Below are 26767 nucleotides of genomic sequence, written 5' to 3' on the forward strand. Positions count from 1 at the left end.
ATTTGCTATTTCCTGTGTTTACCTGGATGGCAATGTATGAAGATTTCTCAATATATAAGTATCCATAAACTGACCCAGCACACTGCCATTTTCTATTTGCGAGCCTTGGGTAAATACCCAAAACGTCTATATACCTAACCTTATTTCGGCATACATGTAATACATTCAGAATAAATTCATCTTTCAGTTCACGGTTTATAAAATATTAGATACATATATATATATTAAAATAAACAAATGGAAAAAATACTGCACTTACAATATCTGCTTTACTGTTAAAGCATCCAACAGTCTATGTTGTCATACCAATTTGTTCTTTAAGAACCCTATTCCAAAAATGGAATAACCATACAGAACTAATGACTGCGGTGGGGCAGTGCTGTCAAAGTTAAAAGCAAGAAATTTCATGTTGCAAAGAGACTTTAAGGACCATTTGTGATTATCACAAAGTGTAACATTTGGTCCTAAAGAGGTTTAATAAATGCATTAAAGTTGTATCAAAAAATTGTGAAGTCTTGAAGTTTTATATTCTGCTTTCTTTGGCTCATTAAGTCTTTCTGAGTTATTTTATATTATATATAAAAACACTATTGCACTATAAACACCTTTCCATTAAAAATGTCATTATGACAGACTGCATTAGGAATCCATATTTTTTTTTTGGCAAGAGTTAAAGTTCTCGGTCTCTTCAAACTTGAAAATGTGGAACATTAGTAAATATGCTCTCCAGTTTCAGACATCCGCTCGTTATGATACTAGGCTCTTTTCCAAACGTCACCAAGCAGAAATATAACTTGTATATTCAATATGACATGGTAACCGACGGATCATCAAACAGGGTCTTTATCTGTTACATGGACATCCTCAGCATGGACTGAAAGGGTGGACGCCTGCCCACACAAGTGCTGATGATCTTTCCAGTCCTAAAAAAGAAAATAACTAAGTATTATTACCAGACTGGAAGTTCTACTTACAATAAGTCACAAGTCTTCAGGTTCTGCTGAGAGCAAGCTCTCAGAAGATTACAATAAAATAAACAACCCTCAAATATTATTGATAGTAGGTGGTAAAGGGTCTTTACATTTTGTTTCTGAACTAGTTCTAGGTCAGGGAAATATAATAGTCGGGTGACTGCTTAGACTATTGATAGAATTACTGGGGATAGCAGAATAGAAAAACACCTAAAGAACCCATAGGCCCCCAAGCAGGCTACCAGTTTGTCGTCCTTTCAATCTCAGTATAGAGATGGTAAATGGAGCCAATTATCTTCAGGATAACCAGGCCCCTTAAGTTACCTAATGGTTAGTCGGGCTACGCATTTTAGAACTCTATGTTGGTGTGAATGAATAATGATTATAGAGGGATCACTGCTAGCTTTTCGAAGACCACCAGAAGATAGTAGGGGAGAAAATAGGAGAAGCCTTTTGGAGTTTGAGGAACTGTCATAGGAGCAACCCTTGTTCTCCCAGTGATCCATTCAGAGTTGGGTTATATTGGAAAGGGAGGGCAGTGAAGGGGGTTAAGGGCTGTTAGCCTTCAGTTTGTAGTTAGTCTGAACTGTACTTATCATGGAATATAATTTTTCCACAATCACTTTGTTTCCTTCCTGTCATAACAAATCATGAAAGAGTAAATCAATTTCTCCTGTATTGTGACTTGTGCAGATCGATGTGAATGGTCACGCCAAGACTTACTCTGTCTATATTTATGTACAGCTATATGACAAGGATAAAATATTCAGGTCAAGTCGAATATGTTAGAGCCTCTCAAACAGTAGACGGTGATGTACATGACATTTCATTTGATGACAGTCCGTTTGAATGGTTAATTTACTCTAAACTATAAAAATTCAAATTTCACAATACAGACAAACAGCCAATATGAATGGGTTCAAAAATGGAGGAGCTGATCTCTTGGCTTGGACAGTGGTCTAATCATATTATACCATAATCCATACCTTTCTCTGGCAGAAGATGGAGCAGTAATTCACTTTGTGACAGCCAGTACATTCATTTAGGGCCTCTCTGCCACAATTAACACAGGACTGCTAAACATAGAACAGAGCAGAACAGACGTGTTAGACAGACCAGTGCAGAGTCTAAATTGATATTCAACATAAGTTGTACATACAGGGTTATTCACCAAAGTGAGAATGTTAAATAGAGGCCAAAATAGCTGGCTTGAAAAAAAATGTTTTACTTTGGCCTTAAATTTGAAATTTACATTGAATTCATACAATAAAAAACTAATTTTAAAAAGTTACTTGCGCACTATCGCAAACCCCTATGCACATTCAAATAACTGGAGATTTTTAGAATCACTCCAATGGCCATTTAAGTGTAAGCTCACCTGCCACCTCAAGGAGTGATGCTAAAAAATGTAAATGTGCATAGTGGGATAGTGCACACTTAACTTTCTTATTTTCATTGTCTTTATTTTATGTTTTTTATTGTATGTATTGGGGCTGATGTGTACTACAGTCATTGTGCCACCTAGGAGTGGTGGGAGTTTTAGCGCATGTATGTTTGTATTCACTTTGAATTCTCACTATAGTTAATAACCCTGTAAGAAAAAAACAGGAAATCACCCAAACTGCATGGTTTAGTGCACTAAAGGACCATTAGCACTATTAGGATCCTGTATAGGTTTCTCACTGCAAAGTAAAAAGGAGAATTTATCATGTCTCACAGTGCAGTGGGTTTGACAGGTCTCATGTTTCGTGATACATTAATGCTTATGTCACACTTTGCTATAAAACAGAATTTCTCAAGGTCAGCTCTCACACAACAGTTTAACATTCATAGCGGTTTCTTGCGCCTTCGTATTTTCCGCGAACCTGCCCTGTTGGATATGGCTGACAAATGCTGTTCATAATTTCTGTTATAATAATACATACTCAGGGATAATAACTAAAAAGAGAATGAACAGGAATTAAAAGTAAATTTCAAACTCAATGCCAAAATAAACAATCAAAAAACAGAACTGACTTTTTTTTTGTTCTAACTTAGCTGGCGTAAATTTTGAAATTGAATTTGAATATTACTTTGAATTTCCTTGTGTGAGAACATTTTCATACAACAAGACATACCCTCTTTCCAAAGCTACTATTGAATAAGGTATACATTTGGAACACACGGCAATCTGGTGTAGAAGCAGAGTTAATGAATTAGTTGTGCCCAGACGTTATCCATGCTGTCGATAAAATCTGTCGCTGGGGCTGCACTTCCATTGCAACTTAAAACTGCGGCAGGGTTAATAACAAAAGTGAGAATTCCAAACTACAATTTACTCTCATTACTTTGCCGTTGATATTGTGCTTTAACTTGTGTATTATATGTCAATGCTTTATGCTTTTATTTACTCAACAGCGGATTACGATTCGGCCTAAACTATACTATGCTGACCTACAGCAGGCCAATATTCATGCTCTTCTGTTAAACGACCACCTTAGGCCTTGTTCTTTACAGTAAACAAATATTGCTATGTTTTGTGATCCTATACTGCATACCATGTTAATAGATTTTGTACTTTTGTCAACTGTCTGTCTGTTAGTTGTGTTACCCACTGCCTATGACGAAAGAAAGAAAGAAAAAAAGAAAGAGAAAGAGAAAGAAAGAGAGAGAGAGAATTTAAAGTTAATTTCAAATTTTAGGTCAAAAACAGCTGAACTGGAAAAATTATCTAAGTCAGCAATGCTTTCAGTTTGGCTACTCTGGCCTTACATTTGAAATTCACTTAGAATTGCTTAGTACAACTTCAAACAAATTAGTCTGCAAGAAGGGCCTGATTAATGGCCTTCCTCCACCATATGTGTGATGGGGTGGAGGGTAAACATAACCATTTAGGTTTCTACCCATCCCTACAATCCCCAGGCCTGTCTGGAGGAATACAATATAATTAATGCTCGATGTGGGGGATTCCAAGGAACTAGCTGAGCCTCCTGGTCCAAATACCATTAGGCCCACAGGGTTCCCATGCCCTCTGGCCCTTATTTAACCAGCTTATGATCAGTCATGTGGTTCATAGTTTGAAGGACCGCAAGCTTTGATGGCCAAGTGTTTCCACCTCTGATCTCCAAAACTGGTATCACATTTTGAAAAAATAATGCACAGAAGAAAAATATATTAAAAATTTAGATTTTATATATTTTTTTCTTCTGTGCATTATTTTTTAAAAATTTGACCAGCATGAACATTTATATGTATTATTTTGTTTTGATATATTTTTTTTAACAGCCTTTTTTTTCCCCTGCAGTTCCCTTTTTTGAAGTTGTGTCTGTATACAATTTTCTCCTTTTCAAAGAAAGAAAACTATTGAATATCTTTGTTTTTTGAAGCTTCTGAGCACTAATACTTATTGGTCTTGCACCGCCCCCTGTCACAGGTGTCTCATCTCAGGACCCTATTTAAGGCTTGTACTGCATAGAACTCGAGATGGAAGGATTTCCCCAAGTGAGTAGCTCATTTAGTAGACAGTTGGCAGTGAGAGTAGGACCTGCCAAAGATGGGGTACATTGACGTTTGTGGCAGGCTTATGCAATGTATGATCATATAGTGTAACTAAACCCCCATTATTTTTTGCCTAGATTAGGGGTTTTTAATAAAACTAGTCAAATCTGTCAGCATCAAAGTAGCTGTTTAGTTGATAAGTGAGTGCGCTGGATTTCTATTTTTACTGTATTTATTGGCCCCCAGCAGCACCCCATTTAAGCATGTTTAGGTGAGTGCAGCCAGTCCCTTGTTTTCCCATATATATTTAGGAGTATAGCCAGCTCCTTGGTTTTGCACAGCCCCCTGTCACAGGTGTCTCATCTCAGGACCCTATTTAAGGCTTGTACTGCAGAGAACTCGAGATGGAAGGATTTCCCCAAGTGAGTAGCTCATTTAGTAGACAGTTGGCAGCGAGAGTAGGACCTGCCAAAGATGGGGTACATTGACGTTTGTGGCAGGCTTATGCAATGAATGATCATATAGTGTAACCAAACCCCGATTATTTTTTGCCTAGATTGGGTGTTTTTAATAAAACTAGTCAAATCTGTCAGCATCAAAGTAGCTGTTTAGTTGATAAGTGAGTGCGCTGGATTTCTATTTTCACTAATACTTATTAGCCAGAATGGAGGAACTGGGAAGGCTATATGCTAGCATATTTAAATCTTTTGGTGCCAAAGAATAGAGCGCACATCACGCTGCTGTCTGCGGCAGCACTGATAAAGTTATTTTAACACTCACCAATCACTTAGTGAGACCATATGCCTGGTGTCACTAAGTGTAGCATTTGTTGTCTGCAAAAAAAACACGAAAAAACAGGCTTTTCTGCCTGTGAAGCCATGGCGTCTTTTAGTAAATAGTAGTTTATATAGCCGCTTATAAAGCAGTTTCAGTTTCACTCCATCCAGAAACATAATTTAGCATCAATTTATACTATGAAGCAAACAGCATTTTTTTTTTATAACTCTGCCACAACCCCATATACTTTTCTGTCAGACTATATTAAATACAAATACTGTGTATATCACACAATCGATGTTCCATTATTACAGGCACTTTGTTTACAATAAGGCTGTCTGCAGTGGCCTCACAATGATAGACTACAATTCTCACCTTCCTATTATAGCGCATGAAGCTTGCAGAAAAGGATTAACCTAGTTAAATTCAAAGGAATAGCTAGCGTGCCTGATTTGAGTGTGAACAAAAAGTGTCCTCACAAAACAATCAGTTTGTAGTCTCTGAATTTGTTGTATCCCATATTAGGAACAAACTGCATGTACTAAATATCAAGATACAGGAAAAGGAGAAGAATGGCAAAACCACAATGTAGCTCATTATACATTAGGAGAAGAGGTGATAACAAGTGTCTAATCCGAGAAACATAAAGACAGAATTACGAGAACGCAGAGAGGATAGTTTTTGAAAGACTGAAGCGCATCTTAAAGAGCATTCAAGAAAGCTGACTCAATGAACATGGGGGTTGGGGAGGAAGTGAAGACTGGAACGCAGGAGGTGCTGGAGAGAGTGTGAACAGTGAGATGGAAGAGGACTTAAAATAGCAAGGTAATGATATGTAGAGTGAGAGGGGAGGGAGGTGTGTGTTGCGGTGTGATCGAGCTGGGACATTACATTCATAATCCTGTGTCACCTCCCAGCTTTAAGACCTCTCTGTGTGTGAACATATGTTACACACAATCACTATAGAGTTACAGAGCAACATACGTAAAAAGCTAATAAATGTGTGTTCTGTCAGAGAATAAATTAATTATCTCGTGAGTAGAGAATGTATCACGGTGCAAAATATTACTCACTTGAGACATTCTAAAGAAAGACACAAAAAAACAAAACAAAAAAAAAACATATTATATACTACAAATACAATCCGGTTGTTTCTTAGCCATAAGTACAATAGAAATTGTTTCATTTTTTCAAACTAAATAAATTGAGTGCTGCAATGCTTACCCTAAGGAGAATTTCATGCTTTCCATCCATTTCTTCTGTTTGCTGGAACAAATGACTGTGAAACTATAGGGAGGAACAAATATATAATTGGTTTACTTATCAAGTAACAACATATTGCACTGTGGAATACAATGTGTATATGTGTTTTTTTGTTAAAATAATACTTTCATGGATGGATGGATGGATGGATGGATACTCCATGTAACAAGGAGTGAGAAGGACATTAAAAGGGACACTATAGTCACCAGAACAAATACAGCTTAATGTAATGTTTCTGGAGTCTATAGCATGTCCTTGCAGTCATAGCTCTATAAATACTGCATTTATACATTATGGTAATCCTTTAAATGGGAGTGGGTCTGATCACATGAAACCATTACAGGGAACGATCACCTGTAACTGACTTTGAGCTTCAGAAAGACCTTTGTAAAATCAAGGAAAATTGTATCCAGTAACTTCCGCTCGTTCAATGCCATCCTGACATCATTGCATTATTTTAAAAGGATTACATGTTAAGTCACTTGAACAAAGGCCAAAAAAAGGTTAGAAAGTAAAACCGTACAGGGAGTTAGCATATAGGCTGGTCGTTTAAAATCAGATTATTGCACATTTAAATTCCCTGCAACGTACCATTTCCTGCCTACCAGTATTATATTATGAAATGAAACTGTGGCTTGACTACTTTAAACCCCGTCCAATACACCCCACAAGGTACTAGTAAGTGGCAAGTGAGTTCAATCTGACATTACAGCAGGCATAAAAAATACAAAAAAAGGGCTTATTCACTAAAGGAAGAATTCAAAGTGAATTTCAAATATAAGACTAAAGTAGCTAAACGGTATGCAATGCGGACTTCGAGAATGCTTCTAGATCGGCTATTAGAACATTGAATTTGGAATTCACTTTGAATTCTCATTTTAGTTAATAACCCTGAGAGTGAGACCGTACTAATGATTTATAGTGCACAGCGTTTATTATCACATTGTAAGAGCATAAATTGGACACTTTGTAACAATTGCATGAATTTGGGACACTGAACGTCCTATGGTACATCACAAGATCACATTTACTCATTGTGTGTTTATTTTGTTACACAATTAGACTCTCACCACCGAGCGGTGAGAAATCCCAGTCTAGGACATGTAAATGGCTGTAATACGTAAACAGTGACAAACTGGAACTCTAACTTTAGCTCTAAGTGGACCTAACACTTTAATGCAGTTCAGCCACTAAGGATTTAATGCCAGGTTTCAGATGCAATGGGACCTGTCTCTTAAGAAGATTAAGGATTTAATTACAGATCATCTCAATGACCTGTGTCGTGAGTGTGGAGAGGAGGGGACAATTATTGAATTGAACAGCACACTGCAAAAGGGTTAAAACATTGTCCCCTTACTAATGAAACACAATGGGGGGTGGTCAATCAAATCAATTCTTCTCTTCCTTATGTACACATGTAGATCCAGTCAATTGTATAGCTATACTTACGTGTGTTTGTTTCTGAGTCTGCAAATCTTAATTTAGTATTTAACAACAATTTAGGAGCAATTGAAAAATAAATTACAAAAATACCACATTATTATAACTTTTACTGCTTCTGGTACCCTGGGTGGCTGTGTTGTGATCAGTGAAGATGATGTACAAGATAATATTTTATTGCTATGAATTATCTATTGCTACTAACTGTATAAAATATATAAGATCTACAGTAGAAAGAAAAAAAATATCATGGTGTACTATCTAATATATCTTTTAAAAGTGGTGTTCAAAGCTGCACTCACTAGAAATAATTTGATTGTAGGCACATCAAAAAGTAAGGTTGACAGAAAGTCTTCTCCACGTTACGGGCATACAGGAGACTGGATCTTCCACTTTGATTTTACCCCTGAGGAAGGCTGTAGCAGCAGACGAAACGCATAGGGTTGGGACTATTGTAGGACAGTATCTCTACCTATTTTATTTGATTTGTGTTTGTTTTATTTATTTGTAATAAATTCGATTTTTTTAAATTAGAGGGATGCTTACTTTTATTTCGATCTAACGAGCATGCTGGCGGACTGACACCAAGTATCCTGGTTACCTGGGATTTGATATGCTCATATATCACCGCAATCTTGTAAGTTTTTTCACTTTTAGCGCATTACTGGGTCACCAATAGTCTGCACTTATTACTATATAATTTCTCTCTCCTACATGCCCGTAACGTGGAGAAGATTTTCTGTCAACCTTACTGTTTGATGTGCCTACAATCAAATTATTTCTAATGAGTGCAACTTTAAACACCACTTTTAAATGATATCTTAGATAGTACACCATGATATTTGTTTTCTTCCTGCTGTAGATCTTATATATTTTAAACATGTACTGAGAGGACTGGGAGGAGTCCTAATTGCAAGATTCTACAGTGTGGGGTATTACTATATAGGTAAACTCTTTTTTTGTGCTTCACCTCCCCACTTTATGTTTTTCTACTTGTGAATTTTATTGGGTGTTTTTGTTTGTATTGTATAGCTATTGCTACTAACTGTATGTACTTTAGATTTCTGTTATGGAGAATGCACGACCTGCTCTCGATCCATAATATAGAGTGGAAACCTACAGTAGAGTTTGGTTTCAATGTGTCCAAAACAGGTACAAAAATGCTGAAGAGCATCACTAGTTTATATTTTTTCTTACTTCTTTCCTTTCTAGAGCAGCCTCACTCTTTGCTTGTTCCAGGTAGGTTTTGAGTTGCTGAGCAGTGCTAATCAGTGAGTTAACCATTTCCTCCAGGTACAACCAATGCCTTTGCTGTTCCGATACGTCCAGTCCATTAACTCCACCGTGAGAAGACTCTTTTGTTGGAGTGCTGGGTGCAAGAGCCAATGCTGGGAGAGACGTTAATACTTCATGGACAGCTAGAGATACCAAGAAGGAGGTATGGAGAGAAGAGAGAGAAGCGTTTAATCATACCTCTTGGTGTACGGTCACAAGTCCAAAAATAAAAAAAACAGAAGGAGTAACTAGAAAATCAAGAAGAAAACAGGTATAATGTCGGCCTGGGTTAGCACAGGTGGAGAAAAACCAGATACATTGACACAAGATACACGGATGGGAAAAGACAGGTGGATGGTATTGATAAAGTTTTAAACTAAATGACTTATTCTTCAATAAACTCAATAATTATTTTTTTCCCCACTGAAATTATGTTGTAAAAGACTAAATGCTAAGCTATTTCGAGAAATAAATTGCTAAACGTGTATGGTAACCCAAGTAACAATAACGTGCAAGACGCTTGCTATGGGTGCTAGCTAAAGGGCAAACATTCAAATCAGCAGCAAACACGCCACACTGCTGTGTGCATTTAGTTAAAACAATACAAAAACCACAAGTAGTGCTGTGCTAGTTTAGTGCATTAATACCAAACATTCATCCAAATACACTTCTGAAAACGATCAAAACGATAAATACTTATATACAGTGGTTCATCAAATCGGTGTATACTATAAGATTAACGTGAAAGTGCAGAACAGTGTATACGGTTTATAAAATAAAAACCCTCTAATAATCCCATAAACCAGAGCCTGTTCCCTGGTATGGTTTGGGGAAAATATGTTTGGGTTTCTTTAGGTAATAAAAACCTTTAGAACAACACAATCCCACCATGTCTACGCATGCTATATTACCCACTGCACCAGATGTGCCTTTCACAATGTTATGGTTCTACAAGCCTTTGCATAACATACTGAAGAGATTACTGCCAACATATGTTTGAGTACAGCACTAGCTTGCTATAGATGTCAAACTTCTATGTGCTCTATATTTTATTTTATAAGGGCATCTACAGGAGCTGTAAGTAGCTCCATTCATCCAAAAAACTAAACAAAACCCTGAATCAAGTTACTTTACAATTTAACCCCTTGAGGACCAAACTTCTGGAATAAAAAGGGAATAATGACATGTCACACATGTCATGTGTCCTTAAGGGGTTAAAAGAAAAAAACATGGCCGTTGATATTGGTTTGCTAAGGAGTTTCACATACGTTGGTTCATAAATGAAATGGCTTTTTTCTACATTTCCCATTAATATCAGTTGCGTAGATGTTATGGGTTAGTCAAAGGACCCCCACTGACAACAGTTGAAAACCCTGCCACTTCCTGGCGTCTACAGAAACGGAACGTGTGCAGCAGCTTAGGTATATAAAAAGGCTTTATGCATATTTTCTTTATAATGCACAAAAATGAAGTGGTTTATTTAAACACTCTAGTCTTGGTTAAAAAAAAAAAAATCACTACAGCTTAGTGTATTGGTTCTGGGTCACAGAGATGGTCTCCGCAGCCTCAGCAGTGTTTACTCTGCTGCCTAACACCACGCCTAGTGACTGTCACTCAGATAACGCTATATCAATAATATAAAAATAAAAATAATTCCTGGATGAGATCCTGCAAAGATTGCAGGACAGGTATTTAGCATCTCCACGGAAATAAAGCTTCACCAAAGAGATGAATTGAGTCAATGCATATCTTGAAGGTGGTGCTGACTAGAGCAATGCTCAGAGTGCCGCGCATGCCCACTGGACCTAAAAGCTTTCCTGTGGGAAATCAGTTGATTGCCTGAGATTATCAGTAGATTAGCCTGAGTCTGCGTGGTGGCCACAACGATACTGGGAAGGCATAGGAAATAATTACTTGTTTCCTACGGTGTGCCAGTCAGGTTGTGGCCACCACTTGCGGCCAATAAGTTTATTTTCTTACTTCAGAAGAAGGGTGGGGGGATGATGTGCCTATAATCTAGGAGTATACTTTTAATGGATAAGAATGGGTAAGAATATATATAAAGATACAAAATTTAAAGAATCTGGATGTGAACGGAAACAAAGTGTATTTTCTGACAGCTAACCCTTCCTGCTGATGTTGCCAATTAGCACCTCTTGGTGGAAGAGCCGCAAGCACTGTTCATGGTTTATATTTAGTCTTTTAACGTCTCACCTCCAATACTAACCCTAATGTGCCTACAAATGTCTGCCACTCATTTAAATACATTCAGATGAAAGTCAACAGATATATGGAAAAAATGCAATGTAAGATAAAAAAAATAAAAGAAATGGAAGAATACATAAAAGTCAAAAAAGTGTATAGATAGCCAGGTAGTGTAGATCTTACCTGTTGCACCAGTGTATACGTCCCCCTGTGGTGGGCTATCGGACAGGATAGCGGATGCCTCTGCAGTGGTGGCACGTTCAAAGGTCAACGATTCTGAAGCTGTGATCTGTCCAGAAGACGACACTGTGACTACAGTAAACAACATTATAGAATTCTGTGAGTAGAAGTACTGGTGTCCACTACTGAAATTGTCATAAAGGTCAATGTGGCATATTCACAAAAAGTTGGAACTGGAGAAAATTAACAATGGGATTGCAATTTGTAGGAGAAAACAGCTAAGCTATAGAATACCGCTTAGATTTCAATTTTGCCCATTTGCCATTAGCAAATATTTTTCACAGAGTTCAGCAAAGTATAAGGTCGGACCTGAAATTATCTTTTTTCTATGGTAACAAAGGGATAAGTTCTACTACTTTATAAGGGTCGAAACATTAATGGCTGCTGATGCAGTTAATGATGCGGAAACTATTGGAATCTCACTATTCTGAATACTTTTACCATTATCAGTTTGGTAAAAAAGAGCCCTATATCTAACATTAAGCAGGCAAGCATGAGTGTGATCCTACACGGGCTTGCTTTGCTCTACAAAGTATTTTGGCTACTCTGGCCTTAAAGGGATCCTATAGTGCCAGGAAAACAAAGCCGTTTTACTGCCACTATAGGGTTAATAGCTCCCCCCTCCCTCATGGCTAAAGTGGTTAAAACCCCTTTAGCCACTTACCTGAATCTAGCACCGATGTCCCTCGGCGCTGGGTCAGGCTCCACCCATGCTCCTCCCCCGCCGACAGAGGCATCCTAATGCGCATGTGCGGCAATGGCCACGCGCACATTAGACCTACCCATAGGAAAGCATTATTTAATGCTTTCCTATGTGGAAAATCTGACACTGGAGTTCCGTGAGGAAGTCCAGCATCAGATAACGGACCAAAAGTTTGTTTGGAATCCGGAAGCGCCACCCCCGGTGGCTGTCTTGCATACAGTCACTAGTGGCAGACTTAGAGCTGCAATGTAAACATTGCAGTTCTCTGGAACTGCAATGTTTTACATTGCAGCACTAAGTGCAAAAGGGTCACAGCACCCAGACCACTTCAATTAGCTGAAGTGGTCTGGGTGCCTACAGTGTCCCTTTAAATTTGAAATTTACTTTGCATTCCCACTTGACTAAATAATCCAGATAAAGCTGCATTTATTAAATGATAAAGGCTGGCCAGCAATCTTTATTACACAAACAGGATTATTAACTAGAGTCAGAATTGTTGGAAATCAAAAAACAAATTTTATACTTAAAGGAACATTATAGTGCTAGGAATATACACATGTAAATATTAAATTGTTCGGCCCCCACCTGTGTGCATTACAACAGAAGATATACTTACCTTTTAGCCCTTGTCACACCAGTCTCAGTGCAGCTGTGCCACTACCCTGGCTGAGATAATCAAACTTTCCCACAGGGGAGTATTGTGAGGAGAGTGCACATGCGATTTAAATTGTTATGCTAATCAGCATCTCCTCATAGAGGAGCATTGAATCAATGCATCTCTATTGGGAGCGTTCAGCATTTCCATGTAGAGACTGAACCCAAGAAGCACCTCTAGTGGCTGTTGGAGAGACAGCCACTAGAGGTGATCGTAGGGAGCAGTGTAAACAATTTAAAAGGCAGTGTTCATATTGCTGAACCTGTGGGAACAGGTTATAAGCCCTAGAGCCATTACATTAAGTTGTAGTGGTTCTGGTAACTGTAGTGTCCCTTTAAGGCCAATCCAGCGAAACTGGAATCATTTTCCGAGTCAGATAGGCTTACCCTGAGTATTAGGAACTTACTATTTCGATAACCATAAACCCTTGACGGATTATTCCACGTACCATGACTACTTTAGTGTTTTAAAGTAGTCATGGTGTTTTAAGTCTGGATGTGCATTGTTTCAGTTTGAACGACAGGCTAATGGCTTCTGTCATCGGCATGCATAGATCTTGGTTTTGTTTTTTGGGGGGCCGGGGGCATTCCAGTAAGGGTTACTCCAACAATAAATAGTGTTTTAGCAAAAGACTGTACTTTGGTTGTGCTAACCTTTTAATATAAAGATTGCAGGAAAACTGTTTGGACTTTTTTTTTTTATTATTCTTTTAGCCAGTGCCCTGAAGGATATAATTTTAGATCAGTGTACAAAGAGCAATGTGACTATTTAACATCAATGATGTCACATTATTTATGTAACTTAAAATTAGAAATGCTTGAAGGCAAGCTGCTTAAATTTCATTTTTATATTTTCAAGTCTTTAGAAATCCCATCGCGTCCCCTTTCATCTAGTGATAATGAACACGATGAAGACATAGAAAAAAGACAGCAAAGTGCCTCTTCACTGTCAAAGGGTCATTCTAGTCTTACACTTTCCAAGTCATGCACCTCAATCCCATTAACCCGTTGCTTAGTGTGTGCTTACATGTAGCAGCAGCTGTGGCGGGCAGGAGGGTGAGGTTCTTTGCTTCTTTTTTTGCAGGGACAGTTGGTATTTCGCCCTCCTTTTTACGACGCTTATAGGGAACAAACAGGCGAACAGGGCCACTCTGTTGGAGAGAAGAAAACTGAAAAGGTTAATTTTAGCATAGCCAGCCAATGAAAAGATGGATAGTGAACAGAATATGTACGGATACGTTTCTTGGATCTCTCTTAAGGATGGTCTGGCTCTGGACAGTGAAGTGACACTATAGTCACCAAAACAACTTTAGCTTAATTAAGCAGTTTTGGTGCTTAAGTTAGGAGTTACATCACTGTATTTATACAGCCCTAGCCACACCTCCCTGCATGTGAGTTACAGTGTCTTCCTAAACACTTCCTGTAAAGTGAGATCTAATGTTTACACTTCCTTTATTGCAAATTCTGTTTAATTTAGAATATCTTATCTCCCACTTTGTTAATAGCTTGCTAGATCCTGCGGGGGCCTCCTTTATGTTATTAAAGTTCAATTTACAGAGCAGGAGAGTAAGGTCACATCTGATTGAAATTTAAACCATCTAGGGTTTTTTTTCATGCAGGCTATGTGAGTCACAGCCAGGAGAGGTGTGACTAGAGTTACATGGACAGAAACAAAAATGTATTTAACTCCTAAATGGCAGAGAATTGAGCAGTGAGACTGCAGGTGCATGATTTATGCACCAAAAACTGCTTCATTAAGCTAAAAGTTGTTGTGGTGCCTATAGTGTTCCTTTACTCAAGGATGAATCCTAGAGCATGTACATTCTACACCCTGCTTGGCAGCACTTTCCACATGCTGCCATCAAGATGAAGTAATATTTGCCCTGAAAAACAAACATTCAGAATATGGTAACCTTACTCTGAGGATAGAGAAGAAAGGCATGCAGGTCAGCTCAGTGTCAGCTGACTGCTCTCGACCAATAGGCTTGCTCAGGACTGAGAGCTTCTGGTCTGCAAAGGTGACCAGGTGGCAGCAACCACCAGCAGACCCCAAGTAAGTTGTTAAAATTCTATTAAATGGTTTGATTACCGAGATTACCCTTTCACATCCATAAGATATGATATAAATAACACCAAAGTTAAATCAAGATAACATAAAATAGAACAGTTTTTAAAAAAATGAACTTTGCTTAGCACACGTTACACTGTATTCCTAAAGAATACATATAATACAGTGTTCAAGAAAATACTTGCTAAGATAGAGCAAAATTAAGTGCAGAAGCTGGTACTTGACCCTTTATAATATAGTTTAATAGCAAAGCTAGAAGACACATGAGCTGTCCTATGTCACTCACCAGGCTGAGGTCATCACAGCAAGCCGCACATGTACAGGACGCAGCGTGAGGAGTCAAAACTCCATCCTACAAGAAGTATGTGAGCAGTTAGCCACCATCATCACTATATTATCTGTGCAGTCAAAGGTTAATGCATATAAACGCACACATCAATGTAAGTCGGTGGTTTCAACTCCTCGTAGCTATGACAGTGTTTCCACCCATGATACTTTCAATACACCAAGTCCCTATGGCTGCACACAGATGTCCAAAGTAAATCAAGAAATTGCCTTTCCCCACTGCAATAAAAATCCCTTTAACACAACGAAGATCCTGACAATCTGCAGAATATAGTTAATTGTGTAGGACAGTGTCACTGAGCTTATTATACATGATAATTCAATGTACATTAAAGAGAGTTATTTTCACAAAAAGTTTAAAAATGATTGCTGCAAACGTTTTGGTACCTGCCAATGTTTACTGTAGTTTTCCCATTCAGCCTGTGTTCTGTAGCAAACAGAAGGTTAGCACAAGCTCATTCTTGTCATCACCAGCCATAATCTGAAGCAGATTTCAGACTGTCTGGAAACACGTTTGAATAGACTCAGAGCAGAGCTTTGAAGCAGTGTTGCAGAGTTTTCATCTTCTGCTGCTGACTTTCCTAATCAAAGTGTCGTTGTCAAGCCTTGGGTGTTGAAATGCTGCCAGGTGCATTTATTTGGCTATTTGAAAAAATAGCTTTCATTATAAAGCTGTGTTGCAGAGTTTTTTTTAATGTTTTTATGCCAAATGGATCTGAAAAAGCCCATATTGGAGCACCTGCGGTGGATATAACTTCTTAGATGTAAAAACGTCTTCCTAAGATATTACATTGATGTCAAATATGTCAGTTTTTATTTTTTGCAGCTACTCTCTTTACTGCCATCGAAAATGCAGTAAATTAAAAATAAACCAGTACCAACACTTTTAAATACACAGGTAAGCAACTAGAAATTTATGTGATTGACACTTCCACCAGCATACTCTTCTAAACACCTAACTCCAACCAACATACACATCCACACACAGCTCCTACCAGCATACATCCACACACAGCTCCTACCAGCATACATCCACACACAGCTCCTACCAGCATACATCCACACACAGCTCCTACCAGCATACATACATCCACACACAGCTCCTACCAGCATACATACATCCACACACAGCTCCTACCAGCATACATACATCCACACACAGCTCCTACCAGCATACATACATCCACACACAGCTCCTACCAGCATACATACATCCACACACAGCTCCTACCAGCATACATACATCCACACACAGCTCCTACCAGCATACATACATCCACACACAGCTCCTACCAGCATACATACATCCACACACAGCTGCAACCAGCATACATACATTCACACACAGCTGCAACCAGCATACATACATTCACACACAGCTGCAACCAGCATACATACATTCACACACAGCTGCAACCAGCATACATACATTCACACACAGCTGCAACCAGCATACATACATTCACACACAGCTGCAACCAGCATACATACATTCACACACAGCTCCAACCAGCATACATACATTCACACACAGCTGCAACCAGCATACATACATTCACACACAGCTGCAACCAGCATACATACATTCACACACAGCTGCAACCAGCATACATACATTCACACACAGCTGCAACCAGCATACATACATTCACACACAGCTGCAACCAGCATACATACATTCACACACAGCTCCTACCAGCATACATACATTCACACACAGCTCCTACCAGCATACATACATTCACACACAGCTCCTACCAGCATACATACATTCACACACAGCTCCTACCAGCATACATACATTCACACACAGCTCCTACCAGCATACATACATTCACACACAGCTCCTACCTGTATACATACAACAACACACAGCTCCTACCAGCATACATACATTCACACACAGCTCCTACCAGCATACATACATTCACACACAGCTCCTACCATCATACATACATTCACACACAGCTCCTACCATCATACATACATTCACACAGAGCTCCTACCTGTATACCTACAACGACACACAGCTCCTATAGCATGCAAACATCCACACACGTCTCCTACCAGCATACATACATTCTCACACAGCTCCTACCTGTATACATACAATGACACACAGCTCCTACCTGTATACATACAATGACACAAAGCTCCTACCTGTATACATACAATGACATACAGCTCCTACCTGTATACATACATTGACACACAGCTCCTACCATCATGCAACATCAACACACAGCTCCTACCTTGATTCATACAACGACACACAGCTCCTACCAGCATACAGGTAGGTACATGCTTTGTCATGTTTCTCAAACCATTCCTGAATATTTTTTGCAGTGTGTCAGAGTGCTTTATCATGCTGTAAGAGGACACTACCATCAGGGAACACCACTGCCATGAAAGGGTGTACGTGGTCTGCAACCATCTATAGGTAGATGGTATGTGTCAAAGTAACATCCATATGAATGCCAGGACCCAAGGTTTTCCAGCAGTAAAGTTTGTCAGCAGAAATTTTTCAGCAATTTTAGCTCCTCTGTGTCATTGGATCAGAAAAGGCTAGCCTTCTTTTCCCATGCGCATCAATGAGCCTTGGGCACCCACAATCCTGATGCCGATTCACCAGTTTTCTTCCCTTACAGCACTTTTGGTACTTTCTAACAACTGCATTACGGGAACACCCAACAAGACTTGCTCTTTTAAAGAGGTTCAAAGTCACTTCAAGTCTTTTTACTTGCCCATGTTTCTTGCTGCCTAATATATCCCACACCTTGACAGGTGCCATTTTAACACTAATGTGTGGACCCAGGACATACTTGAAAACAAGAGAAATCTCAATGTATCTTTCCTGGTAAAATATTTTATAAATATAATCAATGTTATTCATGTTATTCATGTTATGACTGACCAGTGTATGTGTAAACACAGAAATGTGATGGTTTCCCTGTAAGGAATTACAGAGCCTGTAAAAGCACTGCATAAAAAAGAAAGTGAATTTAAGCACTACCACTGATTTGTGTGCACTGCTATTATAATTTTTTTTTTTTTTTTTTTAAAGAAGAAATATATAACAGTTCTATTCTAGGAAACATAGCTATAACATTTTTTGTTATTCACACCCTGGCTGTTCAGTCACTGACCTGAATGAGACACTGCAGGGGTCTTCCCGCGTACCGAATACTCCGCTTCCAATCCTTGCTGCTTGCCCTGCCTGCCATAGCTTCAAACTCAGTTGGTGTGTACCAACTATCCATGTGCTTCACACAGCGCCCTCTGCCACCTGAAAGCAGTAACACATGTAAAACATCAACAAACCGTGTTTGCATATACGTGTAAGGGATGTTTATTATTATTATTATAATCGCCATTTATATAGCGCCAACATATTCCATAGAGCTTTACAATATTATGAGAGGGGGGGATTTAACTATAAATAGGACAATTACAAGAAACTTACAGGAATGATAGGTTGCAGAGGACTCTGCTCAAACTCTATCATTCATGTTTATCCTGTACATTTTATTTAAATTACTGATTATACCATCCCAATAGCAATAGACTATAGTAGCAAAATAAAGCAATTTACTAAAATGAATAGTATATGATAACAACAAGGATCAATTGTATGTGCAAACATTAGCATCTATGTATACAAACATATACAATTAATAAATGTACAATTAATAGACCAGAGACCAACAGGCAGCGGGCTCTCTAACTGTGTCAACCCTAGCATGTTGAAGTTTGGAAGTTTATGATTTCTGTCCAAGGATTCTCCAAACTCTGACCCTCCAGATGTTGCTGAACTCCAACGCCCATGATTCTATGAATGAACTAGATAGCCTGAGAATCATGGGAGTTGTAGCTCAGCAACCTCTGGAGGGCCGGAGTTTGGAAAACCCTGCTTTAGGGGGTGAGCAATGACTACCTAGAATGTTCTATGTGCAAAGGTTGAATGGTTTCCCCAATAAGTACTGTAAGAAAGTGCATTACTTGATCCCAGACGGTTTTTATAGAGGATGCCACTTATATTCCTACACCGTACGGGCAACTCATTTTCGTAAACAGACGAATCCCAGTTATATTTAGTGCCATCTTTCCCAGATCCAGGCGTCAGTGGCGTGGACGGTCTTTCTGATCCTATCAAGAACAAAATGCATAGAACTAGAGTGAACTGAAGCTTAAATTGCACAATGTAGGCCAAAAATAGCTCTGCTGTTAATATAGCATAACTAACTCACGAGAATGTGATTTTCAAATCGACACAATAGTCTGTTTAGTGACTAATCTCTGTGCTATTGACTGCATAGAGAAACTAAAACCAGCAGCTATGGTAACAATAACAACATTACTGCTAAATGTTCCATACCTGGGGTCATGGGGGCTGATGGCACTTTAAGGTCCTGCGTTTCCACAATACTCCCATCGGTGTGCACTACAATCAGAGTGGCCTTCTCTGTGCTCAGACTGTCCCCAATTTGCAGAGATGTTCTTTCACCCTGCCAAAGAAATATAACCTGTATTATGCAACTGATACACCTAGAAATTATAACAAATCATCTGTAAAAATTGTGAAAGGTTGTTATTAAAGTTTACATACAAAATACTTTATCCACAGGGCCCCAAAGGGCACCTGGATAAATTTTCAATGGTGCTCGATGGGGGACCTTCATGCAGACCCCATTATCTTTTTACTGTCCCATTGTTGTCAGTGGTGTATTATGGTTTTGTGCTGCCCTAGGCATAACAAAACTCGGACACCCCCCCTTTTCCAAATTTCTCTTCCTGACAGACACACTCCCTCACTGATGCATGCACTTACATACACTCACTTACAGATACACATTCATTGTCACATACACACTGTTTAACCAACACACACTTTCACTGAAACATACACATTCACAGACATAGTTCTACCCATTACATCTCTGTATCGCTTTTCAGTATACAACATTTTGATAAATCTCCTCAATTATTTCTATTTAGTCTTCTCATATGCAATGTGTGCATTGGCTGTGCCTGAATCTCGCTCTTCCTACTATATGACGTTCTTAAACAGCTTAATATAGTTGTTCTGGTGTCTATAGTATATCCCTGGAGGCATTTTAATGTAAACACTGACTTTTCAGTAAAAAGGCAGTGTTTACATTGCTGACTAGTAATACCTCTAGTCCAGTCACTCAGACAGCCACAAGAGGTGTTTACTGGGTCAGCGCTGCACTGACGTTCAGTGTCTCCACCTCCTGCATGGAGACGCTGAACGTTCCTCATACAGATGTATTGATTCAATGTATGCGCTATAGCGTCTCAATGCATTCCTATGGGAAAGCATTGGATTGGCTTAGAACATTAATTAAGATGATCTCAGCCAAGGAGGCGGATCGGAAGCTGTGCCAGCACAGTGCTGAAGCAGTGGTACGTTTTTTACTTATTTCACAAGGAACGGCCAGGCAGCTAAAATGTGTTTTTAACACTAAAGGGTCGGGAATGCACGTTCGTATTTCTGACCCAATAGTGTTACTTTAAACAGCAGCTGCTTATAAAAATGCATTTTACCATGCTGTCAACGCAAGACTCAAAGCTTTATGGAATGGAACTTTTCTCTAACTGGCATCCCTTAAGACAGGCAGGCGGCTATGCTATTAACATGTCAATTGTATCCGTATAGGTTTGGTTATCCTGTGATGTTTTACTGTTACACAATCTTACCAGCTATAGCCATATACTCTTGCGCTTCATTTCAACTCAGATCATCTTGGACCTTTGCGCAAGTTCCTTAATTTGATACTGACTCGTGTTGACTTGCAATGCCTCTGCGTAGACAAACTTAAAGGGACAGTATAGGCACCCAGACCTCTTAAACTCATACAGACTACTTCCTGCAATTTTAATTATTGCAGGTTTTGATAAACTGAATTAATTACATTGCAGGGTTAACTCCACCTCTAGTGGCCACTAGAGGGACTTCCGGTTGGCTAGGTTATTTTTAGTCACCTGCACTGGACGTCCTCACGCTCGGAATGAAGACATCCAGCTGCAGGCTGATTTTTCTTTTAATTAATCACCGGAAGGTGTGTCTGATAATGCAATTAGTGTCTTGTTGCTTCTGAAGTGCCAAATGGGGAATGTGTAAAAGCTACGCTACAGTGATATATAATAACAATTATCACTAATAAAATGGTGTTATGCACACTATTTAAATTGTGTTCTATACACTCCCAGCAGCCAAAGCACTGACTCATCTGAGCAATTAAAGGGACACTCCGGGCATCATAACAACGTAATCGACATCGTCATTGGCATGACCGGGAGATGGTGTAACTCAAGGGATTATAGTGTTGAATCTGGAGCCCAATCGGTCTGCCCATGAACATCTGCAACAGTCCAAGGCTTGGATCAGGAAGCCTTGGATATGGATAGCGCTGATGGTCTGAAAGCGTCAGATGTTTCCCTGTCTGATTCAAGTCTCAGACTGCGTGAATGATTGTGGGCAAACCAATCAGGCGATGGATTTAACACTTTTGGGTTAAACTGTTCGCTAAAGGTAAGCTGGGGGAACCATAACCACATTATCTCACTGAAAAGGTTATGGTGCACAGATTGCTCCTTTAACAAGTACCAGTACAAACACGTCCTTTGTGCTCCTTTTTGCCCTGGGAATGACATTAAATAGGCAAAGGCTCAGCGTGGAGATCTAACAAGCTTTTAACTCTACACAGTACTCACAAGGACATGATCAGAGAGTGAGGCGGCGCTGGCCACAGAAGTTGTGAAGACATTCTCTCCCGGGGCTCCAACACTGGACACTGTAACCTCTAAAGAAAGGAACAGAGAGTTAAAGAGATGTCCAAAGGCTTAATAATGCCTTCAGCTCAGTATACTCAGGGGTATGTCTTCCTATAGCTGTTGCAGACTTAAAACTCCCATGATGCTTTGACAGAGTGAATGGCACACAGGATAACAGAGGATTCCCATTAAAAAAAAGGCACACTATAGTCACAAAAACAACTTTAGTTAATGGCTCGTTGGTCTAGGGGTATGATTCTCGCTTTCAGTGCGAGCGGTCCTGGGTTCAAATCCCAGAAGAGCTTTCATTTACAGGGGAGATATTATAGAAACATTTAAATACATAAAGGGAATCAACACAGTAAAGGAGGAGACTATATTTAAAAAAAGAAAAACTACCACAACAAGAGGACATAGTCTTAAATTAGAGGGGCAAAGGTTTAGAAATAACATCAGGAAGTATTACTTTACTGAGAGGGTAGTGGATGCATAGAATAGCCTTCCAGCTGAAGTGGTAGAGGTTAACACAGTAAAGGAGTGTTGGATAGGCATAAAGCTATCCTAACTATAAGATAAGGCCAGGGACTAATGAAAGTATTTAGAAAATTGGGCAGACTAGATGGGCTGAATGGTTCTTATCTGCCGTCACATTCTACGTTTCTATATAGATGTATAGATCATGTCCCTGGAGTCTCACTGCTCAATTCTCTGCCATTTAGGAGTTAAATCATGTTTTTATGCAGGACCCTACTCTATGTAGTTAAAGTTCAATTTACAAAGCAGGAGAGTAAGTTAGATTTTAAAGTAAGTTAAATCTGATTGAAAGTGAAACCATTTAGTTTTTATGCAGGCTGTGTCAGTCACAGTCAGGGGAGGTGTGGCTAGGGCTGCATAAACAGAAACAAAAGTGATTTAACTCCTAAATGGCAGCGAATTGAGCAGTGAGACTGCAGGGACATGATCTATACACAAAAACGGCTAAATTAAGATAAAGTTGTTTTGGTGACTGTAGTGTGTCTTTTGTATAAACTTAGGTACCCAGCTTGAGGCAGATTCTTTGCAGAACTCTAGTCGATACACAAAACCTGACTCCAATTCCTTCATTCATGGTACCTCTGAGTCCCTATATACTGTATAATTATATTACAATTAACTGTGTAGCTCGGCGTGTGAATAACACATGATTTGGGGGGTCGACTTACCCAAAGAATATAAGTCTAACATTATATAAAACATCTAATTTTTTGCGGGTCCACTAATATGCAGGCATACACGGTACATTTAGTCTGAGTCAGTACATTTTTATTAGGGATAGACCGATTATCAGGTTGGCCAATATTTATTTTGGCAAATATCGGTATTGGCCACTATTGATACCGATATTGCCGATAATGTGGGAAGCGGCAGTGGCCTAGCGCACGCAGGGCTGGCATGTCCATAAGGCGGAACAGAAGGCAGCATTAGGGCGGAACAGGTGGCCGCACCAGCTCTGGGAGCAAGAATCGAGTGACCAGCAGGAAGGAAGCACACAGCGCCCCCCCTACCAGTCACTCTGTGTAGCGTGGTCGAGTGTAGAGTAGAGCGGACCGCGGTACAGGCGCTTTAGTTTCCTGTACCCGGCCGGACTGACAGGAAGTGCTCACTGGTCCGCTCTGCTCGGCCATGCTACAAGAGATGTAATGAGGCACACCAGGGAGGGGAGAGAACCACTAATGTGGGGGGGGGAGAGGAACACTAAGGGACATGGAGGGGAGAGGTACACTGAGGGCCCGGGAGAGAAGGGGAGTGGAACACATAGGGATAGGAGGGCAGAGGTACACTAAAGGACGGGAGAGGAACACTAAATATTCTTGAAAACATAAAAGAAATCTGATTGGCATGAATATTTTGTGCATTTACCACTTACTAAAAAAAACTATTTGCAAAAAATAAATAAATAATAAACACGTTCAGTTAACAGAAGATTTGTGTAGAAATTGTTTCTTTTTTCAAAATGGTAAATGTAGAGAATATCGTTAAGTTATCAGCTATTGGCCTGAAAGTGTACAAATTATCGATATCGGCTCTAAAAAAAAATCAATATAGGTCAATCCCTCATTTTTACCAACTCAGGCTCCAGTAACTCAATTACAGCTTCTGACTGATTCCACAGCACTGCTTATATGCACTTGTTAACAGCACTCTTAACAGGGGGAGACTTGCATGTTTCCCACCCATCAGCACCAAGGACAGGGATTAATACCAGGAGTACGCAGTGCTGACCACTAGGGTGCGTCTGTGACCAACGCTCTGTAAACCAACTATGACAGGAATGGGTTACACCGAATAAAAATACTTCCTGCAACAAAATGGAACCATTAACAAATTACCAAAAGAATAACGATTAGTCATGTTATAAAGTGTTAGTATTATTCCCAAAACAAATTCATTAAATTGTGTAATCCAGGGGTTGAACACTATTTGAGATGGCAAAATGTAGAGCGCAAAACAACTTTGGCTCTATACAAAAGAGCATTAAATTCCATCTATACAGTGTACTAGCAGTTTTGCTAGCAAATGTATAAATTGGGAGAAAAACCTGTTTAAAAATATTTTTTTCTTTCACCACAGGAGGTTCTTCTGCTCTCCACCCAAGGCAACAACAGCACGTGCACTGTAGTTGCTATGAAGACTCCCTAGCCTGCACTACCTGCGCTAGCTAGGTAGTATAGAAACGAAGTGAGAGGACATTCCGGTGAACCAGAGGTGGGTCTTACGGAACTGTAAAACCCACCACTTTGATGAGATTGTGGCAGGGAAGTGGTTTGAAAGTAAGCCTCCAGGCCAGCTCCCTGCATATAGAACCATGCAGACAGTGCTGCTAAAGCGCTTTCTACATCGCCCTCAGTGTCCGCTACACAGCGAAAGCGCATCATTAGACTGTGCTGCCCAGGGACAGTAACTTGATGCCCCCAAAACGTGGGACACTAGGATCTAAAGCAGGACGGCGGGGCAGGACCCCTAAAGTGTGACAACTGGGAGGCATGTGTCTGTCCCTAAAGAGGGTGACCAGCCCTGCCTCCTCCTGCAGACCATGCACGGTGCACTTCTAAAGCGCTCCATGTATGGTCCTAATGCCCGATCCCCTCCTGAATTCTGAAATCTGCCGGTGTTCTATCAATTTGATAGAACACCGGCAGATTACACAATGCCAGTCATCTCCAGGACCAAAATGTGCATAGACATTACCTCAAAATGTGTAACTGTATAGACAAGTTCTCGACTGTTGGCGCCTATGCGTCGGAGCTAAATTTAAAGCGTTTTAGCAAAAGGGTTTGAATACTTATGTCAACGTGATATTTCAGGGGTTTATTTTTTTTCATAAATTTGATAAGTTTTCAATAATCTGTTTTTTCTTTGTCATTATGGGATACTGATTGAACATTTATGTGACAAAAAAATAAATGTAAATAAGGCAGCAACATTAAAAAGATATATTAGGGGGTCTGAATACTTTCTGTAAACTTGATGCCAGGTAGTAAACACTGCCCTCTAGAGGGCATGTCAGGGTAATGAGGGGGAAAATTATCAGAGCGCCATCTAGCGGGTCCTTGTAAGTATTGCACCCTCTCTCACCTGTGTACCCGTTTCCTGCTGCGTTTCTGCCTTCAGGCCCAGTCATGACAGTAACCGAGGTCACCTCCGGGCCGTCTCTCACAGCCGCCGCCACTGCAGCCACAGCCGCGGCGGCTTCTGAAAGCCCGAGCCGAGTAGCTTGACTTTCATCCATCGGAAATAGCCGAACACGCTTTCCGGAAACACACGAGAACCTTCGTCCGAAACCGTCCGGACCCGCAATCGGAAAGCCGTACACCGGAGCCGGAAAAAAACGACACAATCCGGAAATAGCCGAGAGCTCCGCGATCACTCGACGCGACTCTCGCCCACGGAAACCACCGAGTGCACCCGAACCCCGCCGAAGATGGCGCCGCGGTCGTCCGGAGACAGCTGAGCGCGGGTGTTTTCCTGAGCATGCGCAATAAAGTTGATACAAACTTCAGTAATTTCCAGTTAGAATGGAGGGCGGCCATGTTTAATGTGGGCAGAAAGCGCAGTGACGTCGTATTCGTTTTTTTTTTTTTCTATTTAAGTGAATTACAGCAAATCTGTAAATCTTTAAATATAATGTTTATTAACTTAAATAAAGGTAATGTGTTAGTTAATAGAAAAACATCCGGGCATTTACCCCGCTTTATTTCAATTAAGTTTAGTAACTCTTCGTAATTACATTACGAATTACATTCTATTACCCTTCTCTGGCTCGGATGGTGAGATAACAAAATACAACACCTCTGGTAGGGTTTGCAGTTGGTTTATATTTACTAATCTCAAAACTTGCTATAAAGAATATGAATAAAATACACCAACATAAATCTGTACGGAGCTCCTAGTTCTCGATCTATTTTAATTGAATTTAATAAAAAAAACTTTAAAAAAAAAAACTGCTGGAAATTTTCCCATAATAAAGATGGCCGTTCGGCGGGTCACGTGACGGGTGTGACGTAGCGCAGGCGG

The 26767-nt window shown here is 39.8% G+C and overlaps 1 protein-coding gene across 2 annotated transcripts; it reads right to left on the reverse strand.

Moving 5' to 3' along the window:
- Nucleotides 1-728: 728 nt before the first annotated feature.
- On the reverse strand, nt 729-26160 carry DEAF1 (DEAF1 transcription factor). 2 transcript variants are annotated; one of them, XM_063437777.1, is made up of 12 exons: nt 25829-26160; nt 22154-22242; nt 19794-19923; nt 19418-19564; nt 18565-18704; nt 15360-15425; nt 14033-14156; nt 11592-11720; nt 9126-9346; nt 6450-6512; nt 1958-2047; nt 729-923 (listed from the first exon to the last, which is right to left on the reverse strand). In XM_063437777.1, the coding sequence occupies exons 1-12, from the start codon at nt 25980-25982 to the stop codon at nt 831-833; spliced, it is 1446 nt and encodes a 481-aa protein (XP_063293847.1). In that variant the 5' UTR covers nt 25983-26160; the 3' UTR covers nt 729-830. The 2 variants fall into 2 exon arrangements, with proteins under 2 accessions (XP_063293847.1, XP_063293846.1); XM_063437776.1 differs by having other exon boundaries at nt 14033-14174.
- Between the last annotated feature and the right edge of the window lie 607 nt (nt 26161-26767).

Source organism: Pelobates fuscus, chromosome 12, assembly GCF_036172605.1.
Source record: "Pelobates fuscus isolate aPelFus1 chromosome 12, aPelFus1.pri, whole genome shotgun sequence".
In the NCBI taxonomy this organism is placed as follows: domain Eukaryota; kingdom Metazoa; phylum Chordata; class Amphibia; order Anura; family Pelobatidae; genus Pelobates; species Pelobates fuscus.